General features: G+C 43.5%; 1 protein-coding gene across 4 annotated transcripts in view; it reads left to right on the top strand.

Moving 5' to 3' along the window:
- HPN (hepsin) overlaps positions 1 to 26,577 on the top strand; it is a 181,032-nt gene that overhangs the window by 41,495 nt on the left and 112,960 nt on the right. For all 4 annotated transcript variants that reach the window (XM_033963177.1, XM_033963174.1, XM_033963176.1 and 1 more), the window contains one exon: positions 19,930 to 19,971. In XM_033963177.1, the coding sequence (XP_033819068.1) occupies positions 19,969 to 19,971 (3 nt within the window). In that variant the 5' untranslated portion in view covers positions 19,930 to 19,968. The remainder of the gene's footprint in view (positions 1 to 19,929; positions 19,972 to 26,577) is intronic.

Here is a 26,577-nt window from a genome sequence, read left to right as displayed (position 1 = left end):
CATCCACCACTGGCCAATGAATCAAAGCAAAAGAGTTCACCCTTGAATTTATCTTGGATTGCATGCATCCCCATACCCTGTTAGATAATGTTCTGACTGGCCCCTTCATCCCAGAACCTCCTCCCCTCTCAATTGATTGGCTAATTTTTAGGGTTATGTTAATTTCTCTATCAGGTACATGTCTTTCACTCTGTTTAGCCCTTCAGTATTTGTTACTGGCCTGCCTAGATGCCCTAGGGTTGCAAGGTAATGTTCTCTCGTGGTTCAAAGGGTTCCTTGGATCAAGACTCTATCAAGTTAAGTCTAACAATTAGCTTTCCGTAGCTTGGAAAAACCCTTGCGGGGTCCCTCAGCTCCAAACAGCTCCAAATGGATCCAGACTTGAAATCTTCGGACTGCCAGCTGGCCAGACACTGACTATGACTTCCACCCCCTACGCATACTCGTCCACCCGGTCGGAGGTGGGAAAGGCAGCCTGTGCTTGAAAACTGGGTGGGTTTCACTCCAGATGCATACAGCCTGTGCTTGAAACCTGTGACAAGGTTACTGGCAAGCAGACTCCCAGGGGAAGGGACCCTGAGTCTATAAATTGTGGCACACAGCTGGCTGGCTCCACAGATCCACCAGAGTTTCTCTGTGAAGCAGCAGTCCGGCACCATGGGACTGTGTCCTTTCCTCCGATAGGGCTCTAAACTAAACTTAGTTTTATAAACTGGGTCATCAGCCAATTTGGAGCTCAACTCGGTTAACATAAAGAAAAGGAAAAATACAAAAAAACTAGATGAGAAAAGAACTAAAGCAGGAGAGGTAGAAGTAGTTAATTTCCAAAGTGCTTGGTGAACAGAATTATCTTCAAAGCCTTCCTGAATGATAAGAAGGGGCCTAAGCTTCTTAACAAAAGCGGTAAGTTATTCCAGAGCTCTGTCAATTTGAAGAAGAAAGAATGACTAAATTGCTTAATAGATTTACTTTTACCCCTAGGAGAGGGAAAGGAGAGTTTTAATTTCTGAGAGCTTCTAGCCAGGTGAGATCTACACACATTCCAGTCCAAAGGAACAAGAGTAGTAAAAAAGCCAAATAAAATCTTAAATGCAGAGAGAGACTTAAGATGGCATGCGCCTGAGTCTCGCTGAAATGGGCTCTGAACTTTACTCTCTATTTCCTTGAATAATTCTTTGGAACTTTGTCAGAGAAATGGGTAAGAGAAAGGGGAAAACTAGGACTTACCCCCTCGGAGTTCTCTCCGCGTCCCCCTTTCCTCCATTGAAAGATTCGTCATCCGAACAGCACGTAGAAAACTTCCAGGATTTCAAGACAAAGTTGGACAAGTTCATGCTAAACTGGTGAGACTGGAGTCATTTGGGGCATTGGTCTTGACCTAGGGGCCGCCGCGTGAGTGGACTGCTGGGCAGGATGGACCACTGGTCTGACCCAGCAGCGGCAATTCTTATGTTCTCTGTAGTGGGTACTGGTGATGAAGCAGCCTTACCCGAGTTCAATACCACGCAGAGCCTGGAGGACAGACTTCCACCTTCGATTCCAGGCATGAGTGCACACCCAGAGCAATTGACGACGCTGCGTGAAGCAGTCAGCTCAGCGGCTGTATCATCGTCAGAGGGGAGTGACCGGAGTATGGAGGGTGTAGCAGAAGTGGTGCTCGCCACTGTGGAAGGCGATGCTGAACATTGCTTGGATTTGGAAGAAGCAGTTGGAGGAGTTTCCGAGCTGGAAAGATCTGCTCAGCATCAGGATGGTGGTGAACTTTCTGTTATCCCTTTGATTAGACCAGCACATGTCACTTTAGACTCTATCTGTGACGCTGTGGCCCACTTGGAAAATATTGTGATGGGAAATAAAGTTATGGTAGAAACTTCCCTACAAAAATCTGAAATACGAATCACTACCCCGGAAGCAAGAAATGTGGAACTGAAGAGGAAAATGGAGGAGGCACACAAAGACTTGAGTGAATTTAAAAGTAATTCCTTGACATATGCTCAAGGTTTGACGGGATTGAGGAATAAAATGGAGAAGATGAGAACTATACTCGCAGGTTAAACCTTTGGTTTGTTAGCTTTCCTCAATCAAAAAACTTAGCCCCCCTTGAATTGTTCAAGAAATATCTGGTGGAGATTCTTGGGGTCCCCAAAGCAGCTGTGCCTCCGCTTTCCCGTATCTATTTTCTTCTGGGGAAAAAATGCCAGGCTCTTGTTCAGGAAGAACTTTCAATGGACAGTTTAAATGTTACACAATTAAAAACATCTTTAGAAGAAGAGTATGTAAGATCTACACTCTTAGTGTCATTTGTTTTTGAGTCTGATAAAGACTGGGTAATGAGGATGTATTTTTGCAACGCTAACAAATTGTTTGTGGGTGGGAAAGTATGGGGTTTTCCTGACGTCTGTGTAGATACACAGGAAAAAAGGAAGCAATTTTTGCTTCTACGTCCCCAGGCATTGGCCCTGGGGGCGCATTTCTTCTTGCGTTTTCCCTATAAATGTTTAATTCTTTTTTAATCTAATAGATATCTTTTCTACGAGCCCAAACAACTAAATGCTTTTCTTGAAATAAGTGTAAGGTTCAGGTCCAGATTAAGGATACGAGGATGAAAATGGATAATTGTTATCTAATGTGAAGTATGAAAATAAGTAGACAAGTAGTTTGAGACACCTTTTTGTATTTGATCTCTTGGGAGATGCCTCCTTACTTGAAATCTCTCTCCTTAGTATAGTGGGCTTATAGGGGAATTATAGCCATTTAAATTGTGAAGTTTATGAAGTTTTTCTTTATGTAACATTTGTTATGTAATTTTTGATATGGCTATTTGATTTCTGTTACCTAATGCATGTAATGTGTTATATTTCAATTTAAAATTGAATAAAGAAAAAAAAAAATCTTAAATGCAATACAGATGCATTTGAATTGAATTCTCAAGTGAACTGGGAGCCTGTGTAGTTCTCTGAGCAATGGGGACACATGGTCAAATTTACTCTTACCAAAAATGAGTCTGGCAGCAGTAGCTGGCCCTTGGATAAGCCCACGTCCATTGAATTGCAGTAGTCCAGACGTGCTAGAATGATTGATTGAACCAAGATGGAGAAATGCTGTTGATGAAAAAGCACTCGAACCTTCCATGAAACACAGAGACTGAAAAAAACATTTTTTTACAAGAGAATTAACTTGATCCTTAAATGTGAGTGAAGAATCAATGAGAACGCCTAATGCTGAAGAGGAAAACTCAATTTTAAGAGACTCTCCTGAGTCTTAAGTTCACAACAGAAGGGAAGAAGTCTAATTTTGGGCCCAACCAAAGGAGTTTTGTATTAGCAGCATTTAACTTCATCTGAACCATCAGTGTTCAGGACTGTTGTTTAACAATACAGTGGTTAATATTAGATGTCAAGTTAACTAAATCGGGGTCAACCTCAAGTAGTATAAAAATATCATCAGTAATGTTTCTTGGGCATTCAGATCATAGTATTTCAGTGAGCTCTTATAAATGTTAAATAAGATCAGGGACAGTGGGGAGCCCTGGGGAACTCCGCAGGAGGCCCACCAAGAATATGAAGTAAATTCCTCCTTATTAACTGAATAGGAGCTGAACAATAAGAATTTGAAAAGCCATTCCAGGACAGTCTGGTCAAGACCAATTTTTGAAAGGAAGAAATGAAAGACGTCATGGTTAATGATGTCAAAGGCTGCAGATAAATCAAACTGAAGCATAATAGCATATTTCTTACATAACTAATTGTTGAATTTTAGACAGCAGAGAGACCAAAAGTGTTTCTGTACTGAAATTTGGGCAGCATCCATGCTGAAAAGGTTGAAGGATAGAGAATTTCTCCAAATAATTTGAGTTGGGTGTTGACGATTGATTCCAAAAGTTTGGTTAAGAGGGGTATATTAGTAATCAGTCTGTAATGAGAGGAGACAGTTGGATCAAGACCTGATTTTTTCAGAAGGGGAGTTACACTTATTAAGCCCATATCATGCGAAAAGTATCCATTTTCTAAAGTAGTGCAGAAAGCCAATTAATGGCTTGGGATGGAATATTGGCAAATAGATAAGAGGGAAAAGGGTCAAGAATACATCTACATTTTATCAGCTTATTGCATATTTTAGAGACTTGAAGCTCTGATAATAAAAGGAAAGCTCCCCAAAAATAATCTATAGATATTTTCATTGGGCTATCCTTAAGATCTTTTAAGAAAAGGTCAAAATTCACTAAGGGAAAAGAATTCCTGATGACAGAAATTTTTTCTTGAAAAAAAGAAGCGAGAGAATCTGCAGTAGGGGCTAAGCAAAGGAATATCTTGAGTCGAGGCTGATTAGAGAATGCCAAAGTCTGAACAAGGTACTATTTTGGTTATTGGAGTTGACAATTTTACCGCTATAATAGCTTATTCTTGCTTTCCTTAGTTCTAAATTATATTTTCTAATACTAAGGGCTCCTTTTATGAAGGTGCGCTAGGGTTTTTCAGTGCACGCACAAAATTACTGTGCGGTAGCCGAAAATCTACAGCCTCCTAAAAAGGAGGCAGTAGTGGCTAGCGTGCTCAAGAATTTAATGCGCGCTATTGCGCGCGTTAAGGCCCTAGCGCACCTTTGTAAAAAGAGCCCTAAGTCTCCATGTAAGCTTGTCCAAATCGGAGTTTGACTTCCATTTTCGCTCGAGTTTCTTACAAGTCTGTGTAAGCTATGATATGATGTGAACTAAGGGGAATTCCTTTCATGTGAATAGCTTTGGTAACAAGAGGAGCAAGTGATAGGTAAGTATGCTCTGAAACACTTCTCCAACTGCTCCAGCTACTATCTATAGAACCATCTCTAGGAGAACAAGATAACAAATTTAAGAACTGAGACGAGAGATGGTTTGGGTTGATTTTCTTTCTTAAGGTTATAGATCATTTCTGTTGGACTCTTTCCGAGATGTGAGACATGAAAATGGGTAAGGTAAATTCACCAAGATAGTGGTCAGACCAGGGTACCTTCTGCCAATGCACATTGTCAATGACAGAATGCTGACTAGTGGAATCTAAAAAATAAATTATATCCAGAGAGTGTTCTTTCTCATGGGTAGGAACAATGGAAGATAGAGATGAATCAAAGGAGAGGAGGAGGGAAATAAAATCTTATCATTGGTATCATCCAAATGTAAATTAATGTCACCTATTACAAGTAATCTCTGAAAAGTAACTGACGAATTAGCTATAATTTCAGTGATGAGGGAGCTTGATCTATTCCATGGGATTGGATGACGGTATAAAAGGAGAATGCCCAATGGATACTGAGATAATTCATCATTGATAGATGCCAAAAGATATTCCAATTCTGGGGTACTAGCTTTATCAACTAGGTGCACATTGAAAAAGGATTTAAAGATCGGTGCTAGTCCACCTCCTTTTTTATTGTTCCTAAAGGACACTAGGCTATTAAAGTCAGAAGGGCAGAGCTCGCTCTGAGAAAATGTATCTTCCTGAGATATCCAGAACTTGGTAATGCACACAAGTCCAGGGTCTGAATCATACAATAGATCCTTGATGATCTGTTGTTTATTGCAAACAGAACTTGCATTGCAATAAAAAAACTGGGACATAGAAACATAATGACAGCTAAAGGCCAAATGGCCCATCTAGTCTGCCCATTCACAATAACCATTATCTCATTCTCTCTCTCAGAGATCCCATGTGGCTATCCCAGGTCCTTGTGAATTCAGACACAGTCTCTGTCTCCACCACCTCTTCTGGGAGACTGTTCCATGCATCTATCACCCTTTCTGTAAAATAAGTATTTCCTTAGATTACTCCTGAGCCTATCACCTCTTAACTTCATCCTATGCCCTCTCATTGAAGAGTTTCCTTTCAAATGAAAGAGACTCGACTCATGCGCATTTACCTTACATAGGTATTTAAATGTCTCTATCATATCTCCCTCTCCCACCTTTCCTCCAAAGTATACAGATTGAGATCTTTAAGTCTGTCCCCATACGCCTTATGATGAAGACCACATACAATTTTAGCCTTCCTCTAGATCGACTCTATCCTTTTTACTGTATTTTTCACTCCATAAGATGCACTTTTTCCATCCCAATAAAGGGGGTGGAAATAAGGGTGCATCTTAAGGAGTGAATGTAAAAAATACCAAACCAAAACACATACCTTTTTTTTGCCATCCCGGCAATCCAGCATGCTTTCCGTGCTCCTGCCTCAGTTCCGGCAGCAGCACAGCAGTGCACGAGGCAGATGCATGCTTTTTGCGTGCCTGCTTGGTCCCTCACTGCACTCCGAATGGCTGCCTGTCAGTTCTCGCGGGATGAGAACTGTTAGGCAGCCATTCGGAGTGCAGTGAGGGACCAAGCAGGCACGCAAAATGTGTGCACCTGCCTCGTGCACTGCTGTGCCGCTGCCGGAAGAGAGCAGGGGAACCAAGGCAGGAGCACGGAAAGCGCGCTGGACTGCCGGGATGGCAAAAAAAGGTACCGGGGGGGGGGGGGCAGGGGTGTGCCTGCCTGCCTTTGGGCTGGCTGGCTGCCTTGGGGTGGGTTGGCTGGTTGTCTAGGGGCTGGCTGGCTTGGGGGTGGGTTGGCTGGCTGGCTGGCTTGGGGTTGGGTTTGCTGGTTGGCTGGCTGGCTTGGCACTGGCTGGGTGCTGGGAGATGGCTGGCTGGCTTCCACTACACGTGCCTACCATTAGACGTGCCCATCACATGTGCCCCGTACCCTGTCCCAGCCTACTACTAGACCATCAGGGGGGACAGGGTATAGGCACATGGAGCAGGCGGAAGTATGACAGGGAAGAGATGAAGGGCCAGCTCCGCTCACTTGGAAGAAAACTGAAGATCAGGGAGGTGAAGGTGGCCTTCTCCAAGATCCTCCCGGTACCAAGAGCGGATGGAAAGAGACAAGGGGAATTGCAAGCGATCAACGCCTGGATGAGACGATGGTGCGAAGAGGAAGGCTTTGACTTCGTGCGCAACTGGACGGCGTTCTGGGGAAAAAGCAAGTACTACAGAAAGGACGGACTACACCTCAACAAGGAAGGAGCAAGAGTATTGGCAGGCAACATGAAGAGAGCCATCGAGAAGGCTTTAAATTAAAGGACAGGGGAAAGCCAACAGTCGACCACCAGTCGATGGCCCGGGCGACAGGATGCCCCGAAGAAGGAACTACGGACAACTACTCAGACACGGGAGGGGACGACCACAAAGCAAATAAGGGAGACAATGCAGGAGCAGAAAAGGATACCGTGAAAGAAACAGTAGAGACTGCTAAACTTAGAAAGTCCAAGAAGGTAACATAAAGGGAACTCAAATGTATGTATACAAATGCTAGAAGTCTGAGAAACAAAATGGGAGAATTAGACACAATGAACTGGAAATCATTGGCATAACAGAAACATGGTGGAATGATGAAAACAAATGGGACACAGTACTACAGGGATACAAACTATACAGAAGAGATAGAGTAGGGCAGAAAGGTGGAGGTATTGCCCTATATGTTCAGGATGGAGTAGAAACTGTTAGAGAGGCTACGATGGAAAGCACAGAGAAGCTGGAGTCCCTCTGGATCAAGATTCCTAGACACAATGGTGCAGACGCAAAAATTGGCCTTTACTATCGACCCCCAGGACAGACGGAGGAGACAGACTCAGAAATGATAGAGGAAATTAAACAAGAATGTAAGACAGGTAATGTAATAATCATGGGAGATTTCAATTTCCCAGAGATAGACTGGAACCTGGGAACCTCGAACTGTGTTAAGGAGGCCAAGTTCCTAGAAGAGCTAGGGGACTGCTTCCTGGAATAAATGGTGGGAGAGCCGACGAGAGGAAACGCCACCTTGGACTTGGTCCTAAATGGCATTACGGGACCGACAAAAGAAGTAGAAGTCACGATCCCGCTGGGGATGAGTGATCACAACATGATCAACTTTAAACTTGACATCAGGAAAGGGAAACATACCAAAACCTTAACCACGACCTTAAACTTTAAAAAGGGAAGATACGATAGCATGAGAGCCATGGTGAAACAACGGCTCAAGAAAAAGATGGTCAAAGTTAAAACGGTAGATCAGGCATGGTCCCTACTGAAAAATACTATCACGGAAGCACAAAATCTCTACATTCCGTGGATTTCCAAAGAAAGGAAAACTAAAGGCAAAAGAGAACCGGCATGGCTTACTAGAGAGGTGAAGGAAGCCATGAAAGAAAAGAAGAACTCATTTAAAAAATGGAAATGCACGAAAACAACTGAAGCTTGGAACAAACACAAAGATGATCAGAAGAAATGTCACAAGGTGGTGAGGGATGCCAAAAAGGACTATGAGGAGAAAATAGCGCAAGAGGCCAAAAATTTCAATACCTTCTTTAGATACGTAAAATGAAAAAAACCTGCAAAAGAGGCGGTGGGACCGCTGGATGACCAGGGAAGAAAAGGGTACATCAAGGAGGACAAACAAATTGCAGACAGACTAAATTCCTTCTTTGCGTCTGTCTTTACGAAGGAAGACACCGCAACAATTCCAGAAGCAGTGAAAGTGTTCAAAGGAATAATAGAGGACAGCCTCACCACAGTAGAAGTGGACTTGGACCAGATATACTACCAGATCGACAATCTGTCCTCATTTTAAAGTTATCGTAATTTTGCGCGCAATTGACGGGTTTCCCAGTGAGCAATTGACAGGTTTAAGTCCAATGAGCGCAAGACAAAACTGCGTGGACAAACCTATTTACTGGGAACTCAGAATAAATAGTTGTCAACGTGGGGGGTGGGGGGAGACCGAACTGCGCATGTGCACATGTTGTCCAAAGTATGCATGCGCTGACTTATTGATCCTTATGATACAAATGTGAGTCACGCCTATATGAATGTGCAGCATGCATGTTTATCAAATATTCGCAATCGTCTTGCGCATATTTGTTGTATATGCAAAAAAAGAGAGCAGAACGGTTGCAAGTCATATGCATGAGAGACGGACGCATCTGCGCATGCACAGATAAAACAGTGTTTGAATATGGGTAACACATAATGTTAAACAGTAAATATAAGGACGTTCCGGCACCGGCATTCACCCCTGAAATGATCACGGAGCTACAACAGGTGATCTTGCAGGCATTGGGGCCGCGCATGGAAACTATTTCCACACAGTTGACTAAACTAGAATCTTTATTGGAGGATAATGCGAAACGAGTGACGGAGCTGGAGGCGCAGGTCTCGGCGGTGGAAGACGGTACCACGGCGATGGACTCCACAGTGTCCACATTAACTACCCAGCTCAGCTTTTGCCAGGACAAAATTGAAGATTTGGAAAACAGATCTCGCTGTGGAAACCTGCGCTTTATTGGCTTACTTGAGACCATTTCAGACTCGGTGCTACTTTCAGTGGTGGAATCCTGGCTGGCAAGTGAGCTTCTTATGCCGTCCTCTTTGGGCCCAGCACGATTTGAGCGAGTACACAGAGTGGGCCCTCGTACAGGGTCAGACCAGAGACCTAGAGTTGTTATAGGCAAACTTCATAACTACAGACATAAAGTAGAGCTGCTGCGTGCATTTCGTTCCAAAGGAGAGCATAGGCTAGGACTACTCTGCAGCGCTGACCGAAAAGCGTAAAGTTTTTCACCCCCTCTGCTCCAAGCTTGTGGAACAAAAAAGACGGTTTATGTTTCTTTATCCTGCAGTCCTCAAAATCCATCAGAATGGGAAGTGGCATGTATTTGACTCTGCGGACTCAGCGGGAGAGTTCATTAATCGTTCTGAGTCTACTTCAGGAACTACTTGACTACCATGACTGGCTCTTACAGTATAGCTGGTTTTGGGGGTTTCCTATTTAAGATTGCAAGTTGATAATTGTTTGTGCATTTATTATACCATTATTCAAAGAAGGCAGGGTTCTGATAGCCTCTAAGATGTGATCTGCTTTCCTAGAACCTGGAGGGTTTTAGGTTAAAGCCGTATCTAGTTGGGTGGGGGGAAGAGGGGGAGGGGGAGAGCGGGGGGGTGGAGGGTGGGTTGTGCAGGGATAGAGGGGGTTGGGGGTTTGCGGTTGAGGACGTGGGACCATTTGCATTCTTTTGTGTTATTCCTTCCAGTGTAGTCTCTGAGCTTGCTACATGTGAGCCTTTCCCTTTAACTTCTAAGTCTTGCTTATTTTCAATTTCTCCCCGGTATGGCTGGGAGCCGGGGGGACTATGCCAGAGGTACAGGACATTGTATTGTATTTATGTTTATTCATGAGCCCTCACACTTTCCGCATTTTATCCTGGAATGTATGTGGGATCACCTCCCCTGTAAAGCGCAGTAAAATTTTTCAGCGACTTCAACACCATAAAGCTGATTTGGCCTGTCTTCAGGAGACCAGACTTTCGGATGTTGAACACACTAAGCTCTTGAGAGGTTGGGTGGGACAAGTTTTCTATTCCTCCTCCTCTAACGGGAAGGCGGGAATGGTTCTGTTGGTCAGGAAAGGATTTCCGGGAAAAGTAGAACAAATCTATCGGGATGCAATGGGACGGATGTTACTCTGTAGGGTTAAATGTCTGGCTCTACATTTAACTTGCTAATGATTTATGCACCTAACCAATACGACCACACATTCTTTACCACATTGGCGGGGGTGGGCGTCATTGATCCCACTAACCCTTTGATACTTTTGGTAGACTTTAACCAGGTGCTTGACCCTACCATGGACAGAACGGGCCCGGGTCCTTCTCAGTCTTTTGGTCCTACTAAGGTTATACCCTATTTGTGTGATACTTTAGATCTTATTGACCCTTGGCGTCTGTTACACTCTACGGAACGGGACTACACACATCAATCTCGTGCACACCACACATTTTCTCGTATAGATTACATTCTGACATCGTCTGCTTATTTGCCCAGGATACAGGCTTCGGAGGTGGGTCCTCTTTCTGTGTCTGATCACTGTCCAATTTGGCTAGACATTTTGAGTGGTACAGACTCTGTACCTGGGGGAGCCTGGAGGTTTCTGTCCTACTTATTTAACAATTTGAATTTTCAGAAATATCTTACACAGAAATGGGACGACTACGTGTCTTTCAACTCTCAGCATCAGGCTCAACCATTATTATTTTGGGAGGCAGCTAAGTCTGTTCTTAGGGGGGATATTATTTTATATGTCAGCGCCCATAGAATTCGTCTCTCCCAGGGAGTCTTACACTTGGAGAGTGAATATAAACGTCTTAAACTTGCGCACATTGCCCGTCCATCTCCACGGTCCCAGGAGGCCCTGATGGCAGCACAGAACGCCTTGAACACTTTATTACATGAACGCACCCAACATTACTTTCATTATTGCAGGTTTAAATTTTACAGATTTGGGAATCGAGCAGGGCGCCTGTTGGCTAATTTGACCAAACCCAATCGTCCGAATCGTCACATTTCCCGTATTCTACTCAGCTCGGGTAAGGAACTTACAACCACTCCTGATATCGTGGATAGTTTCCTACAGTACTATAAGGATTTTTATACTTCCAGGGGCGGCCAGGGGGGACCCGAGGTAGAGGATTATCTGATGGATGCAGGGGTTCCCAGATTAACATCTCCAGATCGTTTACTATTGAATCGTCCCATTCAGGGTAAGGAGCTACAGGGAGCGATTAAACAGCTTAAGGGGGGTACATCTCCGGGTCCAGACGGATTTTCACCGGAGTTCTATAAACTTCTTTTTCCTTCCCTTTGTGGCCCTCTTGAGGCATACTATTAACGCAGCTCTAGAGGGTGGTTCTTTTCCCCGGGGGGCGAATCAGGCATTTATTACTTTAATACCTAAACCGGGTAAACTTGAGACGGCCATTGAATCCTATAGACACATATCCTTGATTAATGTAGATATCAAAATATTAGATAAAATCTTGGCTAATAGACTGGCTACTTTGCTGCCACATTTGATAGTACCGGAACAAGTAGTTTTGTACAAGATCGTCACTCAGTACTCAATGTTCGCAGACTACTGACTGCATTACAGCGTTCTAAAGATTCTGCACATCAGGGGATACTGGTGGGCTTAGATGCGGCCAAGGCCTTTGACCAGGTGAATTGGGACTATCTCTTCAACGTGCTTACTTATATGGGTTTTGATGGGTGGTTCCTTGATATGTTACACTTGCTTTATAATGATCCCACGGCTTGTATTTTGGTTAACGGTACACGCTCCCCTGAATTTCAGATAGCGCGTGGGACGAGGCAGGGCAGCCCGCTTTCTCCTTTTCTTATTGTATTTAGACCCCTTCCTGTGTACTATTATGCAGGATGATAAACTGACGGGTCTGCCGGAAGGGGACTCCCAACTACGGGTCCTGGCATACGCAGATGACTTTTTATTAACTTTGGGGTCTCCTGCAATCTCTCTCCCTAGGGCCTTGGAATTGTTGGATGAATTCAGTATGTACTCGGGAATGATGTTGAATAAATCAAAGTCTATGGTATTGCCTTTGACCCAGGAAGTACAGATGCAATGGCAGGGAACATTTCCTCTAGTATGGGCGTTGGGTCACCTCACATACTTGAGTATTGTAATCTCTCCTGACCCTGCTAAGCTGTACACCCTCAACATAAACCCATTGGTTCTTACAACTATTCAAAAATTGGAGAATTGGAGGGTTTATCCACTTTCTTTAATGGGTAAAATAGCATTGTATAACATGGTACTGGTGCCTCAATGGCTTTATGTATTTCAAATGCTCCCTGTTTTGTTAACTGCTAGGCATGATAAAATAATTGGGCAATGTTTACAACGTTTCCTGTGGAATGGGAAGAGAGCACGTATATCTCTGTCTGGTTTGGCACACCCCAGGGATCGAGGTGGTTTTGGTCTCCGTAACCTTCGCCTACTGTCTTGGGCATGTCAGATGAGACATCTGCATGACTGGTTCAGGGGTACCAGCCATTTTTCGGCATCCCCTCAGGAACTATTACTTTGTGCTCCATATCATTTTAGTTATTTGCTTCATGTTCCTCAATTACCACGGAAAACTTCATCTGCACGGGATCTATTCTTACTGCCTTTGAGACGCCTATGGAAGTTAATATGCCACCAACTTCAGATTCCATCCCAGGTGACTCCTTATTTGCCTTTGCGGGGCAATGGTGCCTTTAAAGCGGGACTGGACCCAGTTTCCTCTGAGGTGTGGAATTTACAAACTAATCAATACGTGTTTCAATTGGTCCACTCTTCAGGTTATCTAAAGACGTTTGAGGAGCTTCAACGAGACCATGGTTGGCGGCACACTGATTGGCTTTCTTACCTTCAACTTTCTTCTTATGTGAACTCATTGCCCCGTGATTGTATCACTGACTGCCGTATGGAGTCTCTCTCAGAGGCGTTGAGTTTGACGGCACAAGTTCAGATTCCATTGAGATTTCATCATCGTCACCTTCAGGAACAATTGGGCGAGCCATCTTATGATTCTATTGCTCACAAATGGACTCAGAATCTTTCCTGCGATGTGACAGCCTCCATGATCCGTAGGGGTACCTTTCGGGCAGCCCATAGTGTGATACTGTTTGAACTGAATTACAATTTTTGCACCGGCTCTACAGATCTACCTATTACCAATTTCAGGCAAAAATGTGTCTCTGACCAATGCCTCAAATGTTTTCACTCTCCATCTACTCTGGGACATCAGTTCTGGTCTTGCACTCGGATCTCTACCTTTTGGCAACAGCTTTGAACTCATATTCAAACCATGTGGAATTACAAATTTGCCCTGAATCCGGTGATGTTGTTTACGTTGGATTATATTCCCTTGTCAGCCCCGAAAGGATTTTGCAGCTTTCTGTCTAAATCTGTATTGTTGGGAAAGAAGGCAATTTTGCTTTGCTGGATCTCTGCTGCGTCCCCGACGCTTTCGCGGTGGCGAACATTGATGATTCACCAAGCTTCTATGGAGAGACTTGATTTTTTTCATTAGATTCTGCTCAGGGCACATGTCAGAGCAGTGGATTTTAGGATGGGTAGGGGCCAGGGGAGGGCTTCAGGGAAACTCCTGGGGGACAGATCTTGAGCACAGCAGTTAGCGGGCCTCTGGCTTTCTGGGCTACCAAAAAAAGGAGGACATAGACATTTTCAAGTGTCTCATCTTTTCCTGCAGCATGTGTGGTTGGGAAGACTGTATGGAAACCACACATTTTGCTATGAGACCCTTCAAACTTGGAGGCGAGGAGGATGGCAGTTTGAGTGCAGAGCTCCTCTCCCTGGACATTCTCACTAAAGATTTTATAACTATTTAATCCCTTCAGTTTAACTAAAGTGATTTCAGATGGCTTCAAGAAAACAACTTACATTGGATACTGTATTTGCTACGGATGGGAAAAGTAAAAGACCAAAACCAAACCCTGTAACACCATCTAACACCATTCCAGCAATGGAGAGCCGACGGAGGAGGGCTGCAGTCCGGTCATCGGACCAACGGTCGGCTCGGGGGCCCGTTCCAGCGGGGCACCCGACACTGTCTTCGCTCCTCCCCCATTCCAGCAGGGGAGAGCCGATGGAGGAGGGCTGCAGTCCGGCCATCGGTCCAACGGTCGGCTCGGGGGCCCGTTCCAGCGGGGCACCCGACACTGTCTTCGCTCCTCCCCCATGCCAGCAGGGGAGAGCCAACGGAGGAAGGCTGCAGTCCGGCCATCGGACCAACGGTCGGCTTGGGGGCCCGTTCCAGCGGGGCACCCGACACTGTCTTCGCTCCTCCCCCTTTCCAGCAGGGGAGAGCTGACGGAGGAAGGCTGCAGTCTGGCCATCGGACCAACGGTTGGCTCGGGGGCCCGTTCAAGCTGGACTTCAGTTTTGACTGTTTTGATTTTATTTTCAATTCTTTTTAGTTTATGATATATTTTTTAATCTCACTTATTGTTTTACCACTTATTTTGTTTTATTTTATCATTCAAATTTCATTTAAATTTCCCCAGAATTCTATTGCTTCAACGGTTCTCCCTCTGCACCTATTCTTATCTCCCCTCTTTTTTCAACCTTTCAAAGTCCTTTAGATCATTGTAGTCTTATTAGAATGTTTATTTTCTTATTTTTCTCATCTATTCTCTATTTTATTTCTTCATTACTCTACTAATTGTCATTTTTCCAGGTACTTTAGTTAGATTGTGAGCCTTCGGGACAGTAAGGGAATTTCTAAGTATCTATTTTACTTATAATTTTAATGCACCCTATTGTCTATTTTTCTGTAAACCGCTTAGAATTCTAACGGAGTTTAGCGGTATATAAGAAATAAATTACATTACAATTACAAATTACAAAACAAATGACAACACACCCTTCCAATTAAATCAGCAACATTTGAACAGTAGAAAAAGGGAAGGAGCTTAAGACTGGCTATCCCTGAAGCTGCTCCAGCAACAACACCATCTGACCTGGCCTACGTGAAGGAAAAAGCCTATGAACACCATCCACAACACCTTGAAAAGGTCAAAGTGAGTAAAGTATGCTTGAGTGGGTTTCCTCGTCGGCATAAAAAACCTTCACACTTGGCACATGTCAGAGCAGTGGTTTTTAGGATGGGTAGGGGCCAGGGGAGGGCTTCAGGGAAACTCCTGGGGGACAGATCCTGAGCACAGCAGTTAGCGGGCCTCTGGCTTTCTGGGCTACCAAAAAAAGGGGGACATAGACATTTTCAAGTGTCTCATCTTTTCCTGCAGCATGTGTGGTTGGGAAGACTGAACACAATTGTAGTATAGCAACAGGAAAACCTGAACTTCAATATCAAACTCTAAAGTTCCAGATTATGTGCTATACCTCTCAGATATTGAAAAAGAGCTCTTTGTCCGTATGTTGGCAGCAGCGTTGTTAGTCTTTGAGTCACTCTCACATACGTGCTCTTACTGCTGGCTGCTGCACAGTTACCAGCATGGAATCGAGCAAGCAGCTGTTCTGTGTGATCTTGCTCACGCTGTATATGCTCAAGTTTAAAGATGGTTGGATGATGGCATGAAACCGAAGATTGAAATGCATGGTGCCAACCTTCCACTGAATTGTTGGTCCGAGGCAGTCCATCTTCAATACGGGAGCGCATATTCCACAGAGGAATAGGAAAAGGTGGGACATGTCTCCCATTTTGCCACAATCTACCGATCTAATTGTCTTCCCAATAGTCATACATCAGGATCAGTTCATCTGGTCGAGTCTCCTCCAATGTCTCAAAACACTCAGTAACATCTTCAACAGGAACAAACTTAATGCTAATAGCATTTTGGTGAACAATCTTATTCTCTCATCATTCCTATAGTTGGCGGTCAATCCCTCATGTTGAATTTTGCGCCACAATGATTGACCCAGATGGAACAGACAGCCAGAAACTGCAGCATTTGGAAATACTCTGCTGGCAGCTTGCAGGCTTGCTCTCTCGAAGTCCATCAAAATAGTCAATGGTGCCAACGTGTTTCTGGTTTCTACCAGTTTCCTTAACACACGTTCATAGTCCTCCTCCCTTTTACTAGTCAACAACACATACACCATGGAAAGTGCACGATTGTCTACAAATGCATGGATGATAAACACTTGTACAATCAAATGGGGGGCAACTTTAAATGTCCCATCCATGAACCAATGGCCATGTTGCTCCAACACTTCAAGATTTGCTTGGGTTGTGAAAATGAAAATGCGTCTTTCATCATTTACACCAGAATCCCACAAAAGTAATTGTTCATCACGGGTGGTTCTTTGCAGCTGCTCGGGAACTTGGATCTCTCTTATTGACCTGGGATTACCCATTGCTAGATGCCCTGCTTTTCTTTTTCGATTGATTGTTCTCTGCATGGAGGAGTATGCAGGCAATAATGTAGCTGCTTCTAACGTTGAACCTGCTGTTGTCCCCAGAATGATCTGTCGGGGCTTTTCAACTGTGGTCACAGTTATTTCACGTATGTCTCCCATCATTCTTTCAGCAGCTATTTTTGATTTGTTGGGTGCATGCACATGCGCCGTTATCTCGACAGAAGATCCATCGACGTGCCTTTTTCTTCTGCCTACACAGTCAGGGAGCACACCCCTCCAGGATGTGGAACCGTCTGCCATGACTCGGTCACGACGATAACGATGTCCCATGAACCCAGTCTTCATGAACCCAGTGCTCTTTCCCACGCTGTGAAGTTATTATTTCCATCTCTATGGCAGTTCACTCAGAATGAACAACCACTGAAACCATACAATTTATAATATTATCCTATTTTGACTTACAATTGATATACAATTCCCTATATCAGTGCACTACTCAAAAGAACATCATACCTGTAAGACTGGAAGTATATCAATGAAACCCTCAGGACTTGTAGTCGACCTTTCACCCTGAACCAGTACCTGCAAGAGTTATAACATGCATGTAAACTTCATGTTAGTCCCCCCCCCCAACCTCCAGCACACAAAAAACCTGCAAGGGTAAAATAGGTGAGGTTAGGCCATACATATGTAGAGTTCAGCGCTATGGCACAAGACATTATACCTGCAAGGGTGCGATCCCTGGCAGGAAAACACTGAAGATGTCTGTCGTCTCTTGCTTGTCGTCTCTTGCTTGTAGTTCGCTTCAATAGTAGATTATATGAAGTTATTATATACATATGAAATACAAATCCCTATACCTCTGTACTTACCTTGAATATAATACCTCCAAGATTGAACTGCTTCACAACACTCAGGTTGCACATCACTGCAAGACTAGAATTTATAAAGTTAGCAGATAGATATGACAAACAGGACCCAATATGTCTGTACTTACCTTTCAAATCATACCTGAAATCATAGAATTATGGCTTGACAACCATCATGGATTAACAATGCCATTATACCTAAGCACAGACAGAAGGAAGGGAGAGAGGCCCCAAAAAAGGACCCACTACAATGATAGACAATCACCCTCACTACACACCCAAGCCAAGAAGTTTAAACCAATAAGCCCCACCGTCAGCATAATATGATCCTATCCTACTGTTCTGATTTAGCAAAATGAAGAATATTATGATATGAAATGAAGCTATGCATATACCTATAAATGTGAATATCCTCTTATGAGGTACCTATTTGTCTTTATGGAATACTGAAATGAAATGCCTTTATAAGCACACTCAAATTAAAAATATTCAGATAATATTCTTGCTGGCTTAAGAGTTTTTACCTCATGCAAAAATGTTTCTTTACAACTTTATTACTTTTCAATTCTATAACTGCATTAAATTATACATACAATTAATATCTCAGACATCACATGATACATAATATTAATATCATAAATCACCCTTCTCGCACTTTTATTATGCAAGACAACTGAGCGCAAGATGGGTACAAGAATGACGAAACTTTGATCCGCACATGTGCGCTAAGCATTCCATGATAAACAACAAAACTTTAATCTGAACAAGCGCACTGAGAGTTTTATTATTATACCCTCGGTTTTCTTGCGATTGTGTAGCGCGCATCTTATATAGCTTTCAAAAGTAATGACATAAAAATATGCTGCCCATGTGCGCATGAACCGAAAATATAAAACATACCACCGAAAATATAAACATACCTGCAAATGAAGAAATTTGGAAGTACTGTTGCTCTCACCAAAGGCGAATATAATCCGCGCAAGACAAATATCTGTTATAGAGCAAGTTCTAGCAAAACCAGAGCTTTACCTATAACGGACACGGTCAGGCAGCGAAAGGAAGGCAGGCTGTTCTGAGCACATATATAAAGAGGAAACGTAACCATAATAACGAAAATGCATTCTCGTGACATATTCAAAGCACAAAGAGGCAAGGGAACCATACTGATAACATGGTGACATGATCACGTGTTGATGTGCTGAACGTGTGCGTGCCCTTCGCCATGTACCATTTTGAGGCGCGCTGAATTGTCGTGCTGTTATCCCTGCGCTCAATTGTCTTGCACTGAGTTATCCTTGCGCTCAATTGTTTTGCGCGCTGTTATCATTGCGCTCAATTGTCTTGCGTGCTGTTATCCTTGCGCTGACTTGTCTTGGCGGTTTTGTCGGTGTGCTGTAGTCTTGCGCGCATTTGACCTGTCACCGTTAGTGTCAGCAGCCTGGTTCCATCCCAGTTAAGTTGGTGTCCGTCCTTTTGGAATAGGTTCCCTTTCTAAGGTTCCCCCTTTCTAAAAATTGCCCAGTTTCTAACAAATCTATATCCCTCATCCCTGCACCACCATCTCAACCACGCATTGAGACTTTGGAGCTCTGACTGCCTTTTGGGTCCTGCGTGTGGAATGGGAAGCATTTCTGAAAATGCTATCCTGGAGGATCTGGATTTCAGCTTTCTAACTAAGAGCCTAAATTTGATTTCCAGAACCTCCCTCCCATATTTTCCTATGTCATTATTATCTACATGTACCAAGACAGCCGGCTCCTCCCCAGTACTATCTAATATCATATCTAAGTGATGCTTGAGGTTCGCCACCTTTGCACCAGGCAGGCAAGTGACCAGGTGATCCTCAAGCCCACCAGTTAGTCTGCTGAACATATGGTAAGTTATCTATGTAAAGTTAGGACTACTGTTTTTGAGTTCAGACTTAAATGGATAAGTGATCTAAACCAGGCAGTGCAGGTAAATCTCTCTCATGCATATTCATTGTGGATATCCTGAAAACCTGGCCTGCCAGTAGATCTCAAGGACTGGAATTGAGCAGTCCTGATCTGGACAGTGGCTAAATCTATGCAGATAAGTTCTGACCCTACCCCAGCATGCCTTTATTCTCGCCCCACTTATCTGAATAACGTTTGACCATATACTGATTTAAACAGTGAAAACTCTCCATTCAGAAGGGCAGACATTTGAAAGCAAGATTTACCAATATATGTTTGGGAATTACATGGATGCTTTCGAATACTTGTGTCAGTTTCTTGATTCTGTCTCAACCCTTCTTTCTTGCTTTCTATGATGTTTGATTGTACTTTTCTTTATCTCTTTCTGTTGTAGTGACTTATGTTTTGAAGAGTGAAGGCCAGAACCTATACTATGGTAAGAGAGGCGTCTCCTTAGACCACAAGAACTGGAAAATCTTTGTTTCTGATTTAGTTAGTCTTTATGATGGCTTGGTATCCTTGCTTTGTAATGCAGCTGATCATCCTAGTGCTATGTGCCTCCTGGAAACACCAGTACATTTTATATAATTTATATAAGAGGGGAAGCAGTAAGGGGGGAGATGGTGCATTAAAGGTTTAACTAACCAAATCTGTTAAACAAGTGCTAGTGTCCTCAACATAGTAACCTCTAGGGGCTCCTTTTATGAAGATGCGTTAGGGCCTTAACGCACGGAATAGTGCACGCTAAAATGCCGCACGTGCTAACCGCTACCGCCTTTTCTTGAGAAGGTGGTAGTAAGTTTAGGACTTTCTGCAGAAAAGCTCCAGAAGAATGGAATTTATTTTTAGGTGATCTGCATGGGGCATCATCCTTTATGGGTTTTGAGGAAAAACTAACTATCCCACATCTAGAGGGTTCTATTGTAGGTTCTTGTTTTTATGTTTAATATATATTTGTGATATACAAGAAGTTTAAAAAATTGTATTATATTGTATAATGTTTCCTATATTCCACCTTTAATTCTAAAGATGCAAGGTGGATTATAAATCAAGAAACCTTCTCATAAAAGGGAATTAGCATCTATTCTTACTAATCTGAGAGCAGAGAAATTATCATTGTTGTTTTAAAAATAAGTTTTAAGTGCCCTTTGAAAAGGAAAGAGATGGAATTTGATGAATTCGGTAAGGAATGCTATTCCAAATTTTAGTGTTCTGATAAATGATAGATTGTTCCTAAAAAGGCTTAAACTCTAACCCTTTGCAGGGTCACATTTTGGATTTGTAGGTACTTGGAGGGCCGCAGAAAAAAATAGTTAATGTCTTATTAAAGAAATGACAATTTTGCTTGAGGTAAAACTCTGTTTATAAATCTTTCCCTTAACTGTTATAGGAAAGATTTATAAACTATAAAGAGTTTAATCTCATGCAAAATTGTCATTTCTTTAATAAGACATTAAGTATTTTTTCTGTGGCCCTTACAGTTAAGGATAACCTAGTAACATAGTAGATGACGGCAGATAAAGACCCGAATGGTCCGTCCAGTCTGCCCAACCTGATTCAATTTAAATTTTTTAAATTTTTCTTCTTAGCTATTTCTGGGCAAGAATCCAAAGCTCTACCTGGTACTGTGCTTGGGTTCCTACTGACGAAATCTCCGTTAAAACCTACTCAAGCCCATCTACACCCTCCCAGCCATTGAAGCCCTCCCCAGCCCATCCTCCACCAAATGGCCATAAACAGACACAGACCGTGCAAGTCTGCCCAGTACTGGCCTTAGTTCAATTTTTAATATTATTTTCCGATTCTAAATCCTCTGTGTTCATCCCACGCTTCTTTGAACTCAGTCACAGTTTTACTCTTCACCACCTCTCTCGGGAGCGCATTCCAGGCATCCACCACCCTCTCCGTAAAGTAGAATTTCCTAACATTGCCTTTGAACCTACCACCCCTCAACCTCAAATTATGTCCTCTGGTTTTACCATTTTCATTTCTCAAAATTAATATAAGACACTGTCTTATTTTCAGGGAAACGCGGTAGGGAAAATCCGGTTTTAAATCCTGTGTTTTAGGGTAGCCACTGATCTGGTATAAAACCTGTATTTCTGAACCTCAATTCAGTTACTATCGTGTTTCCCTGAAAATAAGACAGTGTCTTATAGTCATTTGGGGCCCAAAAAAGACACTAGGTGGTGTTTTCGGAGTATGCACATGATCATCTCTCCCTCCCTCTCCTTCACCCCAATTCTTCCTCTTTCCTTTCTCTCCCCCACATGTGCAGAATCTTTCCTCCCCTCCCTCGCTCCCATCTCCCTGTGCAGCAGAAGTTTGCATAGCTTCTATCCTTCCCATCCCTCGTTCAGCATAACCCTTGCCCAGTTTCTATCCTTCCCTCCCCAGTTCTTCCGGGACTGACGGCAGCCATTCACGGAGTGGAGCGAGACCAGGCAAGAACGCGAAAAGCTTGTGCTTGCCTCGTGCTCCACTCTGATGCTGCTGCAAGAGTTTTGGAGTCAGCTGAGGGAAGGGCAGGAGCGCTGAAAGCTCCTGGCATACAGGGCTGGACAGCCGGATTTTTTTAAAACAGTACAGGGATACATGGGGGTATTCACTCCACAAGACCCACCCTTATTTCCACCCCCTTTTTGGGAATGGAAAAAGTGCGTCTTATGGAGCAAAAAATAATCAAGACTATTCAAATCAATTCACTTCCCAACTAATCAAGATGACCTTTATTCAATGCAATCACTGTGGTGCTTTAATTCCAAGACACACTATTTGGAGTCTAAAGGCTCGCCCCTTCTGTCTTCAACTTGCTAGTATTAAGGAGGAGCTCTGCAAACTTAAACAGGAATTGAATACAATTAAAGCAGCTTCCATCACTCCAAAAATCATACCAACTTACCTTAAAGAATAAAACCACCCAGGAATAAATAGGTCACAGTAGGCTCAGGAAAACTGCAATATGTAGCACAGAAACATTCACCTTCACAAATATTACCTCTACAGATTTCCTTTGCTCCACTAGTGCACATTTCTTCAACCGCCGGTCCGCAGAAAATTTCTGCCGATCCGCGCAGGGCCGGCGAGATCAAGTCAGCAGTTAAATTTCCTGCCGACTGCGGTTCCTCCTGACTGCGGTTCCTGCTGACTAATGTTCCTTCCAGCCTCAGGCGATCATGACAGGCTGCTGACGTCGGGGCCTTCCCTCTCTGAGTCTCGCCTGTTCAGAAACAGGAAGTTGAAACAAAATAGGCGGGACTCAGAGAGTGAAGATCCCGACGTCGGCAGCCTGTCTTGATCGCCGCCTCTGCCGAGTTGCTGAAGAGGGCCGCGGGGATGTTGCGATTAGAACGGAGAGAGCTGCAGATTCAGGTGCAGGTGGAGGGAGATGGTCAGCGTGTGCGAGCAAGATCCTGGGGAGCCTTCACAGTGGCTGTCTCCCCTCCCACCAGCTCTCCTACTTGCCAGGGCAGTGCTTTACCGGCAACTTCCTGCAGGCAAGTACTGAGAGCTGCTGGAAGGGGAGGAAGCCACTGTAGGAGGCTGGGAAGCTACTGGATAAAGGGAGAGCTGTTACTGGACTTAAAAGGGAGTTAGAAGGAGAGATGCTGCTGGGAGGGGAGGAGGGAAAGGGATGGGAAGAGAATTAATGTTGGATAGAGGGAGGAGGGAAGGGAGAAGAAGGAGAGATGCTGCTGGAAGGGGAGGAGGGAAAGGGATGGGAAGAGAGTTAATGTTGGATAGAGGGAGGAGGGAAGGGAGAAGGAAAAAAAGGAAGGAGGGAAGGGAGAAAGAAAAAAGGAAGGAAACAGCTGGCAGGGAGATTACAGGAGGGGAAGGGGGTCAGGGTGGAATGGAGAGATCAGATGAGGGAAAGGGGAGAGAGAGGAATGAGAAAGTAGAGAGACATTGATGCTGGAAAGGGGATCAGCAGAGAAATGAGAGAGGGATAAAGATGCTAGATCTGGTGTAGGAGAGATAAAAATGAAGAAGGCAGTGAAGCTGGAATGAATGATGTAAAAAGGAGAGAGGAGGAACAGGCTGGATAGACAGGGAAGAGGGGCATAGAAAGAAGTCAGATACATATGGAAGGGGGAGAGGGCAGACATTGGATGGAACAGGCAGATGCTGGAAGGAAAAGAGTGAAAAGAAGATGAAAGCAGAAACCAGAGACAACAAAAGGTAGAAAAAAATAATTTTATTTCTATTTTGTCATTAGAATATATCAGATTTGAAATATATATCCTGCTAGAGACATAACTGGGGACTGCAGTATTCTGTTAGCATGATATTTCTATATAGCATTCTATAATAACTTGGCTTGTTCAGTTTTCTTGATAGTAGAGGGGATATATGTGAAGGGGAGAGGAGACAGGGGTTTTGTTGGTCCGTGCTCTGTATATTTGTATTTATAAAATCACAGTTGTTCAGAATATTGTTTCTTTTTATACTTTAATAAAATACGTTTGATATAAAATCATAATTGCGGCTTGTGCAGATGGGATCAGATGGTTTGCGGGGACCGAGCTCACGGAGATGGGGCGTAAACGGGGTTTTAAAATTTTAGTCCTAGTAGTTTGCCGGTCCACAAAATAATTCTTTTATTTCTGCCGGTCCACGAGTGTAAAAAGGTTGAAGAACACTGCACTAGTGCACCGCGATACTCAAGAAAACAGAATCGAGGTGGGACTGGAACCAGTGAAGGCAACTCAAGAGAGAAAGTGCACCCTAAGCACAAATGAAAAAGCCCAAAACAGAAAACTATTGCTATTGGGGGATTCCATCATAAGAGGCATTAACCTTGGAACACAGGGCGAAGAGACTAAAATAGTGAAATATCTTCCAGGATCTTCAGCTACCAGGAGTTCCGGGCACATACTGACTATAATTAAGGAAGAAACTAAGGATTCTAACACCAATGTTATCCATCTGGGAACAAATGACCTGGCCAACAATTCCACACTTGCAGTGCAGAAAGCTTTTCGGGAGCTTGGTGAGGGCTTGAAACCATTTGTAAAGACTTTAGCTTTTTCAGAAGTACTGCCTGCATATGAAAAGGGAAAGCAAAAAGTAAAAAACACAGAGGACTTCAATAGATAGCTCAAAGCCTGGTGTCACCAAGAAGGTTTTAAGTACATAGGTAGATGGGGAAATACATGGAAAGAGAAGAGACTATATTGTAATGATGGGTCACATCTTATTATAGCAGGAAAAAGAATCCTTGTTGAGAAATTTAGGCAAGATGTTTCTAGGCATTTAAACTAGAAGGTGGGGTGACGTATGTATGAAATAAAATTATGGAGGCCATCCCCAGCAAAAGACAAGATGTGATGGTAGTACAGATAGCAACATAAACAATATTACCAACTCACTTCTTAGCAATGTAACAGGAAGTGTAACTAAACATAAATCTATACGAAAAACAAGTTTACCACTGAAAGATAGCTGGAAAGCGATGACCACAAACGCTCGCAGTCTAAGCAACAAAGTGCATGATCTGCAAGCCCTGATGTTAGAGGCAGACCTGGATATTATTGTTATCATAGAGACATGGTTCAGTGACTCCCATGGATGAGATGCAAACATGCATATAATCTTTTAAGAATCCACCGGAGGGCTCATTTCAGTGTTGAAGAGTCCATTTGCATGTCAGTGTTGGAGACTGCTAGAAACCTCATTAAAGAGGGAGCTAATCTCTTTTGATAATCCGCTGCTAAACTGTGTACAGGCTGTGTACAGTTTAGCGATGGCGTTAGCTTTTGAGAATCTTCCCCCCCAGTCATTTAACCTTTATTGCCTCAGTACAAAAGACACCTTAAATTGTGATCCCACTAGGGACAAAGTGCCTGCATGTACATATTGTAGTGCTATAGAACAGTGTTCTTCAACCTTTTTACACCTATGGACCGGCAGAAATAAAAGAATTATTTTGTGGACCGGCGGTTGAAGAACACTGGGCTAAGTCGTGGGCCAGACCCCGCCCATCTCTACCCAATCTCCACCCCAGACCCCACTCCCATAATAGTACTAATTGTAACATTATTTTTTTTCATTCATTTTTCACAGATACACAATATAATCTTATTAACAACACATAATGATTAACCACAAAATTAAACTACACAAAGCACACTGACAGTAGATATAGATTCTCAAAATTGACATCATAAAATCACTAAATCCAAAAATAAAATCATTCCCCCTACCTTTGTTGTCTCCCTCCCTCCATGCTATGCCTTACCTTCTGGCCTTCTCCCGCCTGGCCAGTTTATGCCGCCCCCGGGGTTATCTTCAGGCCGGCTCCCTCTTCCTCATTGATGCAGTGCACAAAGCTGTGGGCAGCGGCTCCTTGCGCGTCCCTTGTCTCATCTGGAAGCCTTCCCTCTGACGTTGCAGAAGCCTTCCCTCTGATGTTGTAGAAGCCACTGCCCGCAGCTTTGTGCACTTCATCAATGAGGAAGAGGGAGCCGGCCTGAAGATAACACCGCATCAATCACACCGTGGACCGGCAGTTGAAGAACATTGTTTTGGGCCTGATGCACGTGCTGCAAGTGCTGTGGACCGGCAGGAAATTTCTGTGGATCAGCACCGGTCCACGGACCGGTGGTTGAAGAACACTGCTATAGAAAAGAATAGTAGTAGTAAATGTAGTATCTTCTCTGGCTTCATATCATAGGATGTAGGCTAATCCAGTACTAGTTTTACTCTGTTAAACAGATGGAACTTTAGTTTATGCATACAGTAGGGTAAAGCTTGTATATTTAGAGTTCCTTAAGTTTCTCTGGCTGGTACATGAAATGGAAATTGGAAAAAGTATGCAACTATATCCTGAGTACTGTGTGTAGTTCTGGTTACCCTGTCTTAAAAAGGATATGGCACAACTAGAAAAATTTGTAGGAGGATGGAAAAATGATAGAACACCACCTTTGCAAAGAAATGCTGAACAAGATAGGTTCTTCATCCTTAGAGAAAAAACTGGATTAGCCTACTCCCTATGAGATGGAGCCAAGTGGCAATCCTAAGGATAGGACTGGAGCTCCGT

The sequence above is a fragment of the Geotrypetes seraphini genome, chromosome 11 (assembly GCF_902459505.1).
Source record: "Geotrypetes seraphini chromosome 11, aGeoSer1.1, whole genome shotgun sequence".
NCBI lineage: Eukaryota > Metazoa > Chordata > Amphibia > Gymnophiona > Dermophiidae > Geotrypetes > Geotrypetes seraphini.
The sequence above is the reverse complement of the archived record's forward strand: the minus strand, read 5'-3'. Positions and strand labels throughout refer to the sequence as shown.